This window comes from Antechinus flavipes, chromosome 5, assembly GCF_016432865.1.
Source record: "Antechinus flavipes isolate AdamAnt ecotype Samford, QLD, Australia chromosome 5, AdamAnt_v2, whole genome shotgun sequence".
Lineage (NCBI taxonomy): Eukaryota > Metazoa > Chordata > Mammalia > Dasyuromorphia > Dasyuridae > Antechinus > Antechinus flavipes.
This window is the reverse complement of record NC_067402.1, coordinates 257,467,892-257,484,520: the sequence shown is the minus strand read 5'-3', so window position 1 is coordinate 257,484,520 and position 16,629 is coordinate 257,467,892. Positions and strand designations below refer to the sequence as shown.

At 35.6% G+C, this 16,629-nt stretch overlaps 1 protein-coding gene across 1 annotated transcript in view; it reads right to left on the bottom strand.

Annotated features, from left to right (window-relative positions):
- Positions 1-1,688: 1,688 nt before the first annotated feature.
- Positions 1,689-16,629, bottom strand: part of LOC127538738 (centrosomal protein of 290 kDa-like) — an 80,990-nt gene continuing 66,049 nt past the window's right edge. Inside the window, exons 20-25 of the mRNA XM_051962485.1 lie at positions 15,061-15,276; positions 12,284-12,448; positions 11,744-11,866; positions 7,648-7,820; positions 5,041-5,132; positions 1,689-2,372 (exon numbers count right to left, since the gene is read on the bottom strand). Of these exons, the coding sequence (XP_051818445.1) occupies positions 2,365-2,372; positions 5,041-5,132; positions 7,648-7,820; positions 11,744-11,866; positions 12,284-12,448; positions 15,061-15,276 (777 nt within the window). The 3' untranslated portion in view covers positions 1,689-2,364. The remainder of the gene's footprint in view (positions 2,373-5,040; positions 5,133-7,647; positions 7,821-11,743; positions 11,867-12,283; positions 12,449-15,060; positions 15,277-16,629) is intronic.

Genomic DNA, 16,629 nt, shown 5'->3' with positions numbered 1-16,629 from the left:
GTAGCCCTCACTTTGCTGATTTTGTTTGTGCTTAGTCTCTCTACTTGTGAAGAGACCATATTCCTCCTTTCTTCCAGAAGTGTAATTCCAGTGCTACACCATAGGGGTTTCCTTAGCCTTTTTACTCCTCTTTATATCTTTTGTCGGGCTAGCCCCTATTCCTTGGTTGCCCCAATAGAACAGCTTTGAACTATTGATAAAGACCATAACTTCAACCTTCAATCTTTTTAATGGTGGATTTGTGGAGGCCCTCAGTGGCTGAACCAGTGGCCTTGGGTGCCAATTCCTTTGAGTCCAACCTAGCTCCTCAGCCATAGACTTTTACTCTAAGACCTCATTGCAAAGAGGAGGAACTCCCTAATTGTGCTATTGATTGTGCCAAATATGTTGGGAGGTGGAGTTCAGAGGGAATTGTGTGTCAGAATGGCCAAAAAGTGCTGGGATTCTATCGACCATGTAATAACCAAAGTTGCCAGTTTAAGGATATCCAAATTGAATATTGTATTGAGTGTGGAATGGGAAGATAACCTGTGTTATTGCTTAAGTCAGAATAGTACTCAGCCTGGAACAACAACAACAACAACAACAAAAAACTAAACTAAACTAAATTAAGATGGAAGTGGGAAAATGAGAAAAAGGAACGAAAAATGTTCAAAGGCTTTTTGGAGCATCAGTGATAGATCTAATTATTGGACAATTGGTAAAGGGACAAGATAAACAAAATGCTTATAATGGTATATGGAAGGAAGAGTTATGGTAATTATGGTAGTGTAACTACCAGTTATGGTAGTTTAACTCCACTTTTATGGTAGAACTACCACTGGGCCCCAATGACTTAACACTATAACCTAACAGCTTATGGAGAAAGGTTGTTCTGTGAAGATGCTCCGACTCTAAAGGGTCATTATTTGTAAGGGGCTGAGGCTTGAGTTGATGCACTGAGGTCCCAAGCACATGAGGCTAAATAGTAATTGGACCATACTCTATTATATATATGCTTGGAGAACGAATGGCCCCCACCCACTCTTTGTGCAAGTCCTGATGTGTTGTATAGGAAATGACGTTTTTGGTGGGTGGAAGCAGGGGAGTGGAAAGGGAAGCAGAAGGAGAGTCTGCTGGCTGGCATCTTGACACAGCTGCTCGCATTGCTATTGCCACAGCCCTTCATCTCTGATCTCCCTCTGCTATCTGGCTTCCTGTTGCAGCTGCCCATATTGCTATCGCAATCTTTCCTGCCCATATTGCTATCGCAATCCCCCCTTCACCTCTACTGAGAATAAAGATTGAAGATTTTTCCCTTAACCTAAATTCCTGACTCTGGCTAATTTTAAATGCGCGGTCATCACAATTATTGAATATGTGGACTAACAATCTATACACATTTTTCAGTAAATTGGACAAGAAGTTGTTATATTGATCTGATTAGACCCAAGTTCTTTTTTCTTCCAGGCTCAGGAAAAAAAGCATTTGAATGTTCAATTGTATGACAGCCTGGAAAGGGAAACGCAAAGGCTTAATACTTACACTACACTAATTGGGGATACAAATGGCCCCTTGAAAGAATTATCCAAACTTATGGTTGGGAAACCTGAGCCTAAGACAGAAGGTGGGGCTACAGAACCCTTTTAGCTGATCAAGCCACCTAGACTAGAGAAGCAATTTTACAACAAAGACTAGTGTTAGATAACTTATTAGCTGAGGAGGAGGAGTATATGGGAAACTGAATCTTTAATGAGCTGTTGTATCAAAATTGATGATAATGGACAAATAATGAAAGAAATCAGGAATTAGCAATTAGGTATTAGGAAACTGGTGCATGTTTCAGTACTAACTTAGAACTCTTTCTTTAACAACCTATGGTGATCCTGGTTTAATGGGAGTTGGTGGAAACAAATTCTCTAGTTTGCTTTGATGGCTTTGAGTGGAATTATAAATTAACCAAGCTATGAGATCAGGTCTGACAGAATGTGGAGCAGATTGATGCAACCGTTATCTCTCATATAATGAAAGTACATATCTCAGTCAGTAAAAGGAATGTTTTTGTTTAAATTTGAATCTATGGTTTGTTTCCCCATTAGCTGTAGTTTTCCTGCTTAGAATGTAAAGTCACATTCTCAGTCATTGAGGTTGAGCCAGTGGGGAGGGTTAGTATTGTCTCAGGGGAAATTAGACCATCCTTCTATCCCGCTCTGAACCCTCACTTTCACCTCTCCATATGGTGAGAGTGACTGCCTGCTTCTCATGTGAATCAAATAAACTTCTCTTTACACTTTGAGAGACCTCTGAGATTTACTGGGTGAGTTGCATAGTTATAAAGTTCTTAGTAGTAGAGTCACAACTTGAATTGATGGCAGGTCCAAATGTTCATTGTCCTTGAAAGAGAAAAGAGAAGCAAAAATTGAACAGTTCTGATTTTCCTTCATTTAGTGAAGTTACATACTAAAAAATGTCACATTAGTAGTATAGAGTCACATATTATTGTAGTCACCCTAAGAAATGTCTCCAAGCCTTTGATATTCTTTTCTACAACAATCTTTTAAAATACCAAACATCTTCTTTGTTATTAATTTTTATTACTAGCCTTGGATCAATCTAACTTGTACTTTTGGCACCATTATTACAGGACCATGTGCCACTTTTTTTTTTTTTTAATGTTTAGTGTTCTTTTGGATTATTTATGATGTTTGCAAATGAGAAAATATTGCTATTTTGACTACTGGCAGTTTCTAGGCTCCTTTGTATTTTGATTAAGCAAGAGTCCCCTCTAGGAAATGTTAATAGTTAAAATCTCTTATCTTTATTCACTCTCATTTTAACTGATATCAACAACTTGTTTAAAGAGGTTTGGTTGTAGGTGCTGTGATCCCAGTTATTGTCTCATCTTTATCTTTCTGAAATGATCTTGAATCACATGTGACACTCTTGAGAGACTCCTTACCTTATTCTATTCACCTATGCTCTCAATCTCAATGTCATCTTCCATTGTCCTCTTAGGGTTACTCTATATATCCAGTCTTTTGCCACACCTGGTCAGTTCTGCTGTCACAATATTTTCATAAAAATCCCGTCTTCTCCTTTTCTTGATGTGTCATGATTGTTGGCATCTTTCCTCCATTAGGGTGCAAGGACTTTTTGTATATGGTGAGTATCCATGCTTAGCACTTGGCTCGTGTTGTTTGTTATTCAGTAATGTCAATAGAGTCCAGCTCATCATGACCCCATTTGGAGATTTTTGGGGAAAGATATTGGAGTTGTCTGACACTTCCTTCTCCAGCACATTTTAAAGGTAAAGAAAACTGAGGCAGATAGGTTAAGTGACTTGGTCAGGGTGACACAACTAGGAAGTGTTTGAGGCCAAATTTGAATTTAGGAAGATGAGCCTAATTGTTTACTCTCTGTTAAAGCACAAATTTCTGTTTAATGTCATGCTGTACTCCCCACATCATCCATTGTTTTCTGACTTAACTTGAAGAAAATATTTGTGATAATTAAACATGAGATATCTATGTAGTCTACAAACCTTTAACCTCTTATTTCTTGATACAATTCAAGCAACTAATAGATGCTTATTCTCTTCAGAACACTTTGATAGGCATTGGATAATTACAAAAACCTTAAAGTCTAATAGGAGGATCCTAAACCTCAAACTATATTTTTCCAGTATGCTCCACTTATTTTACATCACTGTGGATAATGAAGTGATCATTATAATATGTATATATGCTGCATCTCAGTTTACAAAGAATCCCCACCATTAGAAAGGTATGGTTTATTAGCTCCATTTTATATATTAAAAAACTATTTTACATTATAAACTATCTTTAGCCATCTTGTTTTTGATTGATAAAATAATACATTGAGGGAAAAGGACCTGGGGAAAAATATTTTAGGGAAATTTGAAGAAGAGGAAAGGGAAAGGAAAAACTGGATAACATATTAGGGTTATAACTCTTAGGATACTTTATAAGAATTAGTGTTTTGAGACTGATCCTCATTCGGGGAGATGAAAAGAGAAGTGACAGTGATTATCAACCAGAGTATCGGCTATGCAGATAAAATGAAATATGTGAAGATAAAATCAGTGGAGATTGATGATTGGAATGACTATGACTACTTATGAAGACTTCATTGAAGTTTTTTGGACACAGGAGGACATCATCAGAAAGGACTAATATAACAAAAAAGGGCATTGTAAGTAAACATTTTAAGAATAAAAGGGGAAAAATGTTAGAGAAAACCAGAGGTAACTAGGTAATAAATGAAATTCTCATCTCAATCTGACAATAGGTTTCATACTCTATTGAAAATGCAGGATAAGAACTGCTACCAGAAAATGGAAGAAAAAATGTATTCTGTCCCTTGTGGGACTGGGAAAAACAAAAACAAAACAAACTAGTAATAGACAAAAGAAGATCCTATGGAATGTCCCTCAGCATGTGACAATTTGTCCAAGTCAAAGGATCTTAATCATAATTTGACACAAATGTTTAGTGAAATGTTGAGTCTAAAACCACAGAAGTATTAACTCATGACTTTTTCAAAAGTTCACAGGAACAAAGTAGTAAGCAAAATGAAAGAGAGGACCTAAAATAAAGAGGCAAATTTAATCTCACAGGAACCTAAGTCATGAGAGGAAACGTGATTATGTCTCACTTCAAAATTCTTGTCATATATATGAAAATAGACCAATGAGAGGGTCAAAGGCTGATAAGAGCATATCTGACTAAAGAATGCAAGAGGAAGTAAATGACTTATAAATACAACAGAGTAGCTACAATGAAATACATGTTTTTAGAAGCCACTATCCTAGAAAGGAGTCAGTACAATATCCTCATACAACAATAGACACAGAACACACCAAATGGTGTCAAGAGTCTAATGATACAAGTGGGGCAATTTGATCTTAGAATTAACAAGGAGAAGGCCCATGACTGGCTCATGACTTTAGAGAGGGAAACCAATGGAGCAGAACTTAAGAGTGACTTCATAAAAGTAAACCAAAACAAGTCTAATACTCAGCATTAGTATACATTCATTTACCAGAAACAACATTTTCCTCTTCAATTTGTTCTTGACTAGTTCCTGCTTGATGAACTAATTTGGTCTTTGTCTTTTCTACATCAGTGGTTAACCTGGAACACAAGAAGGATGATATAGGAAAAACAGGAATAGAAAAACATACACATGATTCTTGTAATACTTAGGGTACTGTTCTAACACTTAAAATAATTTTAACTGTAAGCACGGATATAGAGTATGCAGGATTATAAATAGGATCTAGTAGTGAAAAGCTGTTGTTCAGTTGTATTCAGTCCTGACTCCTCGGGACCCCATTTGGAAGTTGGCAAAGATACTAGAGTGGTTTTTCATTTCATGGAAACAAACAGGCAAACAGGGTTAAATAACTTGTCCAGTCTCACACAGCTAGTAAATGTCCAAGGTCAGATAGGAACTCAGCATTTTATATACTGCACCACCCAGCTGCCCAAATGTAGCAAATGGATTTAAGATCCATTATCTTTATAAAGTATGTCATGGAGCCACAACTGGTGCAAGTCAGAGTAGGTTGCAAAGAAAAAGCAAAAGAAGATTGCTGGCAACTAGACAAAATAGGAACAGTACATGGGGTGGAAATTCAGGATTAATGACTGTGGCCAGTAGCCTTGTAGAAATTAATCTGGGTATTTGATATTCAATCCTAAGCAGCAGAAGCTTCTTCAACTGGCGCATGCATTGTTTCAGCTCTACAACTTTCTTACATACACATGTACATACAACCTTGTAATTTCTTCACATGTTCATCCCTTTGATCTTTGGCCTGGTGGTGTGTTCACATGTTGTCTACCTGAGTCTGGCTGACTAAAAATGCAGAAATCTAGATACCTGGAAGGGCTCCCCATCACCCCGTGTAAGCATTTTTCTTATTTGAATCAAATTTGCAAGTGACTACAGAAATGGATAGTGGCTAAAAGCATGATTTATGTATGCAAAGTGAAATAAAAGGCATCACTATATTACTGGAAAAGGAAATGGCCTTTTAAAGAGAATGATAACAGTACAGATAGGCAGTCTTTGGTGATTCCATGGAGATATTCAAAGAATGAAAGGCCTAGGGCAGTTGGTGAGTGTCTACATGGCATGTATAGCAATGTGCATGAAATCCCAGTGCCATCTAAACATTTGATCACCTAGGCTTCCTCTGACAGCAGTCCCAACCTCAGGGGTCAGTTTCCCAGACTAATCCTCATAAAGTACTCATATTACTCTATAAAGTCCTTCCTTGCCTGATCTTCTAGGTCCTGATTATATTTCTTGATTTGCTGCTCTCTCTCTCTGTTGCTTCCTGTTGGAGCTGCTTAAAATCAGTGACCCTCTGAATTTATTGCAAGATTCATAGATATGGCATTACATTGAAGCAACAGAGTTGGATGTTTTTCTTCCTTTTTTTTTTTTAAACAAATATCATGGATAAGGGCACAGAATTCTATCTTATATGTTGCAGTTCTCACTTAAGGATCTGCTCTGAACAGCTATTTTCAGGGAAGATTTTAAGAACCTCAGTCTTAGGGCATAATTAAGAAAAAAAGTTGGAAGTTTCATTATATGGAGAGCATTATGCTGTGAAAAGATATCACTTGCAAGGAGGCATAACATTAAAGTATAGATTTCCCAAAGAAAATATTTACAGATGTCTAGTATTTCTAGATTTTTAGTGAAGAAACTTTGCTTTAGTGAAGCAAAGTAGAAAAAATAAATGATAAGATTATAAAAGTAATCGAAAGTCCTTTCCTGATAGAATTCCTTGCCTGATTTTCTTGGTCTTGATAATATTTCTAAGTTTGGTGCAAGGAGGTTCTCCTGGCACCTGTGTACAGGAGAGGAACTAAAAAACCAGAAGACTCAACGAGGTAAAATGAGAGAAGAGCTTATATATAGGTGAATGCCAATGTGAGCTGATAGAATTCTGGGCATAATGTCCAGCTACAGGGCTGTTCTAACTATTCCCTGAACATCTTCCACATCCCCATCTCATGATGCCCCCTCAGCTCTGAAATCCTTTTCTCATCATATCAACCTGTTGGAATCTAACCCATACTTCAAGGTTTAATATCCTTTGTCTGTGGCTCCCTTATTCTTCTAAGTGCTCAAACCCATTAATTGTGCTTGTTTTACCTTTATCATATCTTAACCTACTATGCAGGAAATTCTCAAATCACTGACAGAAAAGATTATAATTTGTCATTTTCTATCGCCCACAAGACCTAGCAGAATACCCCATACCTAAAAGCTATAAAATGTTTCTTGAATGAAGAAACATGGGAAAAATAAATAGAAACAGCAGTGAAGGTCTTGAAATTTTTTTTTTTTTGAAAACTTGAATTTCATGACAATGACCAGGGTAGAATAAGGTAATGAATAACATTCAATTTCCATTTGATATTTTGAATAAATCCTGTAGTTAAATTTTTTGGAAGAAATCTGACTAGCCCCCCTTGGCAACAGCAGAGACAGTCACTGTCTAACAGGGATATCAAATCCCTGTTGTTCAGAGGATCCAAACCATGTTAGCTAGCTACTTGATGGAACAGATTCACATCTTTAAAAATAATGAAGGAGGCAAGCCAGTCTTCTGAAACCTTCTCTTACCTTGTGTCAATGACTGATTTCAAACTCTGCCTTTCAACCCGTTCCAAAGGTAGATTTCTGCTTTCAATCTGATGCATCCTCTTTCTCATCTCTTCGAGCTCAGCTGTTAGCTTCTCGAATGATATCTCCAAGTTATTTTTTTCCATCCGTAACATCTCAGAAGTTTCTACCTTCTATCAGAGAAGTGATTAATGAGGATATTAGTAGTAATAAATACTGTAAGAGTGGTCACAAGGTTGATAATTTCGAAGGGCAAAAGTTGTCTTTTAGAACTGAACTCCCATATCCCTACACTTGTGATCTAACCATGACCAAAAGCCATGTTGACTGAATACTTAATGTAGTATAATTCAGCTACTAAACATTCAAAAAATAGGATTATTTGATTATCCCGACAGAACTGCTTTTCTAGCATGTGAAATCTCTAGTGTTTTATATTTTCCCTTGTGTTATTAAAAAAAAAAAATCACCTAATTTTCTACAGCAAAATGGGAAATGAGGTTATTTCAGATAAACATTTGGAGCTTAAAATATCAGAGTCCCCATAAATGTTAGTCCAAAGCTTAAGATGTTTAGAGACTTGTGAAAATAAAGGAGACTGACTTGGGACAAAATGGAGGAAAGTAAATGATTTTTTCTAATTAAAAAATGTGATAAGTAATGTGTTTTTGATATATGTGCAATTTTGTATTTAATGCTTTAGCAGAAAAAAAAAACATAACTAGCATTGAGATTTTCTCTTAAAATAGATAGTCATCTATGTGGAGTATCAAGATTCCAAAAAATTCCATCTGCTTTGGGTCAATCCTAGAGATAATTAAATAATTATATCCATTTGTCTGGTGCAAGGAACAATTCATGGCTAGAAAGGTTAAAAAAAGAAAAAAAGACTGACTTCATTAATTGTTACTAATGTTTCAGAGAGGAGAGCCTAATGAAATATAGCACAGACTTAAATGTACTATAGCTCTTACATTCTTACTTCAAATAATTTACAGCAAAGTTCAACCCTCTTGACTCCAGGGACATCTGAAGAGACAAGTGTGATAGAGAAAAGCACTGGGTTTGGAAGTCAATCTGATTTTAGTCACTAACCGTATAACTCTGAGGAAGTCATGTTACCTCTTTGAGATTCAGTTTCCTCAACTATGAAATAAAGGAGTTTTGTTAAATGATCTAAACTGAAATTATGATTCCAAGATTCTAAACAAGGCATGGGGATAAGTGCAAGGAATATAATGACAAAATGAGGAAATAATTCCTGCCCTATGGAGCTTATCTTTTATAAATGAACACAACAGGAGTACCTCTGACTGTGCATAAATAAGTATATATCAGATATGCCCAAGATAAACAGGGTAATTGTGGGGGAGAGGCACCAAATATTTGGATTAAGAAAGATTTTAAGCTAGAAATATTTAACCTGAATTCTGCAGGAAACAAGGAATACTCAAAGGCCGAAGAAAGGGTGCATGGTTCATTCCTCGCCTGGGATGCTCTGCCTCATTCCAGTTGTACCATATGCCTAGAATGATCTCTATCCTTCTTTTGAAATGCTAAATTTATTCAACGTGTATCTGTCCTCTAAAATCCTTTATGAATACTATCCTTTAGTCCTTTAGGGTATTAATGACCATTTATTTCCCTTTAGAAGTCTTTCTTCTTACATGGCATTGCAAAATATAATTCTCTACTGAATTTATCATGTGATATCATTATCTGTGTATCCCTCCTCCAGAGGGCAGGGATAATAATTTATTTAAACTTCATATCTCTCCTGCCCCCATAAAGGATCCTGAACATAGCAGTTGCCTAATAAATGGTTTCTGTATCATTTTCTATCCTATAGTCAACATTTCAAAAGTCTCTAAACATACCAGCGAAAGATACAGGTATAAGGAAAAGATTCTGTAGGCCTCGGCCCTCAGTATCCCTCCATGTCCATGGGGTAGTTATAATACATTGAACTATTATTCACCCCTGTTACGCAACTGTTAGCCTTGGGAACTGTTATGGGCCAGAACTCTGAACTTGAAACAAGGATTCTTACACTGCTAATTCAGTGGAATTAATAAGACAATGGTTATCTAGTTTAGCATGGTTTTTAATAATTCTCTAGTTTAGTACATATACATAATACAGTTATGTTATATAGTTATATATGTATACTATATAACTATATATAATATATAGTTATATACTATATATGTGTGTACTATATATATATGTATATATATACATATAATGTGTATACACACACACACACACACACACACACACACACACATATATATATATAGTACATGTACTTAATAATAGTTCTACGAGATTCACATCCACAATGATATAATTAAAATCGAGCATATAAGTTGGGACAAACTCAGCCAGAATCATTCCATCTTCAGTCAGGCTCCTGGTGGCTCTCCTGGGGGACTGAGGGGTTTGGAGACAGACTTGGAGAAGAGGACTGGAGGCAGGAGCTCAAGTTCTCAGAGCCAAGAAGAGACAGATTCATTCCATCTTCATCAGCCTCATGGTGGCTGGCCTGTCCTCCTGCTCCCCCAACTGAGACCAAGGCTCATCTTAAGGGCCTCAAGAAAGCTAACAGGGCCCCAGGCAAGGAGGCAATAAAGAATTTGGACTTTAATACCTGACTATTCTTGTGGTGATTACTGAATTGAAACCAAAGGCTGCTCCAGAGACCCCCAGAAAACCAACAAGAATACTACAGGGAATAAACATAACTTATAGAACAACATTTTTTTGGATTTTGACCAAATCCATGAAGGACTCATTATCTGGGTACTGGGGCTAGCCACTCCAGGAACAATTTTCTCCCCTTTGACAGGCTCTGGCAGGGCTGGCCCTCCTTCTCTACTTGCTCAAGAAAGTAAAGTTATCCTTGCTGGCATGTAGCCTTCTTTGTTCCTTGGATTATTTAAATCACATTAGGCTAATGCACAAATTGGAATCTCAGCCATGGAGAGAACGCTCTGCCTGGGACCCGCCTGGTCAGGACTTGGAGGGCTATATCCTGTGATTCCCCAGCCATATATCTGTAATGGTGGTGCTTCCCCAATTCAGTGATGTATTCTTTCTTCTCTTCTTCCTTTGTCTATGTATCACTTTGTATGATGTTAGTTATATTATGTATACTATATTATTACATATTATGTATTAAGTGCTATTGTTGTTAAGGGCAATTCTGTCAATTTCTGTTTTCCTTTTTCATAATTCATTATTATTAAATATCTTCATACTCATACAAGTCTTATTGTGGGAATGAGCCATTCTACAGAAGCAAATTCATAAACCTTAACCTAACAACCAGGTACTTAATAAATGCTTGTAATATATTATATGTTATCATCAACATTTCACTGTATAGCACTGACTAGCACAATGAATTTTTCAGGAAAATCCTGGTGAACTTTACCCACTGGGCTCATCATAAAATAATTTTTACAATGGGAAAAGGAATGGGAAAAAAAAAACCTATCTTATAGTCTAATTGTAGTCCATGAGAGTGGAGATTCATCCCAGTTCCTCACTATTACAAACTTCTGTGATGGAAAAGGAAGTGCAGGATTCTACTGAGACTTTTTTTTGAAGGCTTATATAACTATAGTTTGTAAAAATTAGGAGCAGGAGGAATGTAGGCAATATAGAAATACCAGAAAAGGATAGATATGAAATGCATCACTATTGTCTCTCACATGTTAAGATTCTTAATTTGGGTGTAGCTACTTTAAAAAAAATTGTTAACTACTTTAGTATAAAAAGTTTTCTTTGTAAAAATATGTATTTTATTTTAGTTTATGCATTTAAGCATACTGTTATGAGAAGATGTCTTTGCTAAATGGAGGTCATGATGCCAAAACTAGCTAAGAACTCTTGAGTTAAGAGGAACATTACTAAAGTAGAAACTCCCATAGTATCATGACCTTGGGTGTAGACTGCAAAAACTGCCTTTCCTGTTTTTAACAAGGTATCTCACTGAATATGTACTTCTTTTTATTTAAGAATTAAAAAGATTTCTAATTGTCATAAAAAGCCTACTGAAAAAGTTATAATAAATAAATAAAATTATGCATACTTTTTTAAGTTCTTTACGAAGACTGTCAATTTCAGCCATGACATTCTCTGGACCTTTAGCATTAAACTCATATTGCAAGCTTAGTTGACGTCCAAGATGAAGCTTCAGCTTTTCTAATTCACTCTAAATTTTAAAAGTGCACATCAAAAAAAAAAAAAAAAGGAAATAAATGAACATGAATAAAGTTCTTTTATGCTCAATAGTTTTAGAGAATACATTTATATGACTCAATGTAAAATCTCGTGGAGCCCTCTTTTCTTATGCTATACCAAGTATGAAATCTACATGGATCTACTTATTCAGTCCCATGTTCCAGCCAACCCAATTTTATACTCACCCTTGTTAACTATTCTTACTCCAAAATCACACTTATCTAGCATTTTGTATAAAAGTCTCATATTATTCATATAAATGACTGATGAATTAAAAAAACAACATGCTTTATTCAGGATAAAATAATGCAGTATACTTATAACTTTTCTAATACATTTTTAAAGTTTATCACAACAGAACAAATTACTATTAAAATATAACTATTACCTTCAAATTTTTATTTTCAAGCTCAAGAGCAGACATTTTCTCACTTGTCATTATTCCGGATGCTTGTTTCAAATATTCATTTTCTTTCTGGACTTTGTCCACAACTTTTTTCATTAAACCTACAATTTTTTCTAGTTCAGGAATTGTCTTGCCACTTCTTCCAGACTACACAAAAAATTGTATGGAATTACTATATTAGACCATTGGTAGAAACAATACTTTCGTACATTAAATAAAAGATCCAGCATTAACAAGAACACACAATGGGGAAAGTTCCTATACTTAAAGAGAGTATATGTTATTTTATTTGAATGCCATAACACTAGACACAGTATTCACTATGCAGACTCAGAAAGCCCAAGGAATTTCTCGCCTAATCCAGGAGAGCAGAGTCTATATGATCTTTAAATCCTAGAGAAAGATCAGTTATGACAGAATATGAGTGAACTTTTTAAATTAAAAAACCTAAAAACTGGATTTGGATAGACTTAAGGAAAATGGCTTCATACACTTTATACAGGGAGACAGCTTAGTGTCATAGAGAGAATGCTGAACTTGGAGTTCACAAAGCCTGGGCTTGGACACTACCACTGACAATTACTAGTTTTGTGACTACAAACAAAGTCACTGGACTCTTAGCAATAAAAAATAACAATGACAATAATGGTATCTTGCATTTGTATAATTTTAAGTTTTGTAAAGCGTTTTATGAGTTGTCTAACTTGATTCTCACAACAATTCTGACAGGTATTATCACCCTTTTGCAGAATACAGAACTGAGGCCCCAGCAGAGAAGCTGAATGATTTGTTTGAGGTGACATGGCCACATTCAGAATCAGGTCTTCCTGACTCCATACTCTGCACTGGCCACTGGGCTGCCTTGCTGACTCACTTGAGCCTGTTTTCTCTTTTGTAAGTGGGGAATATCATACTGGTCATACCTGCCCCATATGGTTGCTTGATACCCCAGCAAGGGAATAAACATAAAGCCCCTTGAAAAAATCCTATACAAATGCCAGTTCCTATTATTGTTGTTAATGAATATTCCCCATGATTCGATGAATGATCACAAAGGATGCAAATGCTACTTAAATCTAGTCATTGGAACTCATTTCTTCAACATTTCAAGGCTTTGAGATTCTGCCAGTAGGAGATGCCCTGCTCCACCCAGAAGAGAGCCCCCATCACTTCACAGCAGATTGTCTTTAAGACATTCTGAGCTGTTTTGCACACATATATTGTATCTAGGATATATTGTAACCTATTTAACATGTAAAGGACTGCTTGCCATCTGGGGGAGGGGGGGAGGGAGGGAGGGGAAAAATAGGAACAGAAGTGAGTGCAAAGGATAATGCTGTAAAAAATTACCCTGGCATGGGTTCTGTCAATAAAAAGTTATTAAAAAAAAAAAAAAAGACATTCTGAAGCTGAACATGTCATCATCCTGCAGGTGACCCAAAGACAAGTCATTTGAAATTTAGCAAGGCTGGTCCTCAGGTAACAGACATAAAGCGTATTGTCAGACCTCCATTAAAAAGTCTTGTTTGTCAGACCTCCCTGAAGCTTAAGTTCCACCAGCATAATAACTCTCCTCTGTCTTCTCATGTGATTAGGCCTCAGAGCAGGACTTCAGGGGAGACATATCTGTGCAACTATAAAAAGAGGTTGTCCTGGGCCTATCGTACCAATCCACCCTATGACATTTTACATCCTAAAAAGAGATAAACAGGAAGTCATGACAACTAGGCTGTTTGTGCGAGTGAAACTGCCTGGTCTTACAGTACCCTGGTAATCCTGTTCCCTGAGCATCATTTACTCAGCACTCACTGTGGGATTATCCACTGTGGTATCGTACTTGGGAACATAAAAAGGAAAAGGACAAATATCTTGAGAAGAGGGTCCTTATCTCCAGAACTTCTGCACTGCTGCTTCTATCATGCATGTTTTATCTTATTAACAATGCTTACTACAACTCTACTCCATGAGTGGATTCTATTGGTATTAATTATTCTAAGACCCATTTCCAGGTGAGACAACTGAGTCTTAGAAAGGTTCTGATTTGCCAACAGTCACATATCTATGTCTCTGGTAAAGGATCTGACTCTATCTCTATTCTGATTCCTGTGTATCAATGGTAAGAAACATCTATACTATACCATTTATCCCTGAACAATGAATTAAGGACATACTTGAGATAAATGCATTAGTATGATACTTTCTGCTATTTACTATTCTGTTTCAACAAATACCTTGGTACTGATTAAAAAACAAAAAACAAAAAAAACAGCTGTTTACAATTCTGTTGATGTTGATGAGGCTATTTACAATTCTATGTTCCTAATTATCTTGGTATAGGTAGTTGGGATGGATACTGAAATATCCAAGAATGGAATGTGCATTAATCCTGGAAGTTATATGATGTCGCCTGAAGGTAGCTAATGTAACATTAGTCTAAATGGGTATATTTAAGACAGGCATTTCAGATTAATAAAAACAGCCTGCTGGCCATAGGTATTTATTTATACACACTCTTGGTATTCAGTGGAATTTGACTCCAACACCTCAGTAAGAAAAAGGTATATTATGCTACTATTCTGAAAGTCACTTAATAAAGGATAGTCATTTTAGCCAAACTGAACTGATAACCAGTTTTGATTATGTAGGTAGAGATTCAATAATGATAAGTTAAAGTAAAATTTTACATACAAAAATTGTTCTATTGAAAACATAAATGGTAAATCAAGAACTAAAATATTGTATACATGAAAATTCTTTACCTGCAATCCAAAGGTTTTAATTAGCTTTTTCATTTTTTCATATTCTTTTTCCAATTCTTCTTTTTCTCTAAGTATTTTATGATAACCTTTCTCTTTTTTTTGCATTTCATTGTTTAAGCAATCTAACTGTTTATTCAGAGAGTCCTCTCTGCTTTTACTTGTTTTAAGAGCTTCTTTACATTTCAGAAGATTTTCATTTAAATCTTCTATATGAATCTTTCCAGGAAAGGGAAAGAAAAAGGGAAATATTTTGTTTACAAGTCATGTTTTCTTTTGTTTTTACAAAATAAGACTGATAAACTATTTTTAAGTCACTCTTTCTGGCCAAATAACTTAATCACATACATCCCAAAATGAAGCTTTTCAAGTAACAAGAAAATTGAGCAAACGTACCTGATAATAGCTGTATCTAATAACATATACAACATTTTGCCTTTTAGTCTTTTGTTTTGGGAAAATGCTTCACCATCTACTTCCCAAAACCATCACAATCTTTTCCATCATTAAGGCTTTGGTTTCACTGTGATATTCTCACTTCACACTATTGTAGTCATTATATATATGTATATATATATATAATTATTTCACTGCAGCAAAGTGTATTAATATTCCATATCCCTAAATTCCTTATATTCACCATTTCTTATCACACCATAATAATCAATTCCATTTATATGCTACAATGTTTTTTGTGGGTTTTTTTGTTTTTGTTTTTGTCATTCCCCAATTCGGGATCATTTTTTTTCTTTCCAGGTCTTTGCTAATATAATCTAAATTAAAAGTAAAAACAGTTTAGCTCTTTTCTTACATAATTTTAAATCAATATCTAAAATGGCTGAACCAAGTCATCATTCTCCAAAAAGCACTTCCAGTCTTTTTAAAGCCTTTGTGTGACATGACTTTCAATTTCAATTTTCACTGCTGCCCAACAATTTCAAGGTGAAACTTCAGCTGTTTTCTTTTGCAATGCCTTTCTATGATTGCTTTGAAATGTGTTTCTTTGGATCATTTGTACTTTGCAAATCTTCTTTTGAAAATCATTTCATATATTGAAGTATACCTCATATATTTCTGTCAATTTACTATAGAGTTTTTTTATTATAACTTTTTATTGACAGAACATATGCCTAGTTAATTTTTTACAACATTATCCCTTGCATTCACTTCTGTTCCAACTTTTTCCTTCCCTCCCTCCACCCCTTCCCCTAGATGGCAAGCAGTCTTATACATATTAAATAAGTTATATATAGTATATCCTAGATACAATATATGTTTGCAGAACCAAACAGTTCTCTTGTCACATAGGGAGAATTGGATTCAGAAGGTAAAAATAACCTGGGAAGAAAAACAAAAATGCAACCAGTTCACACTCATTTCCCAGTGTTTCTTCTCTGGTTGTAGCTGTTTCTGTCGATCATTGGTCAAAGAATTAGATCTTCTCTTTGTTGAAGATATCCACTTCCATCAGAATACATCTTCATGCAGTATCGTTGTTGAAGTATATAATGATCTCCTGGTTCTGCTCATTCCACTTAGCATCAGTTCATGTAAGTCTCTCCAAGCCTCTCT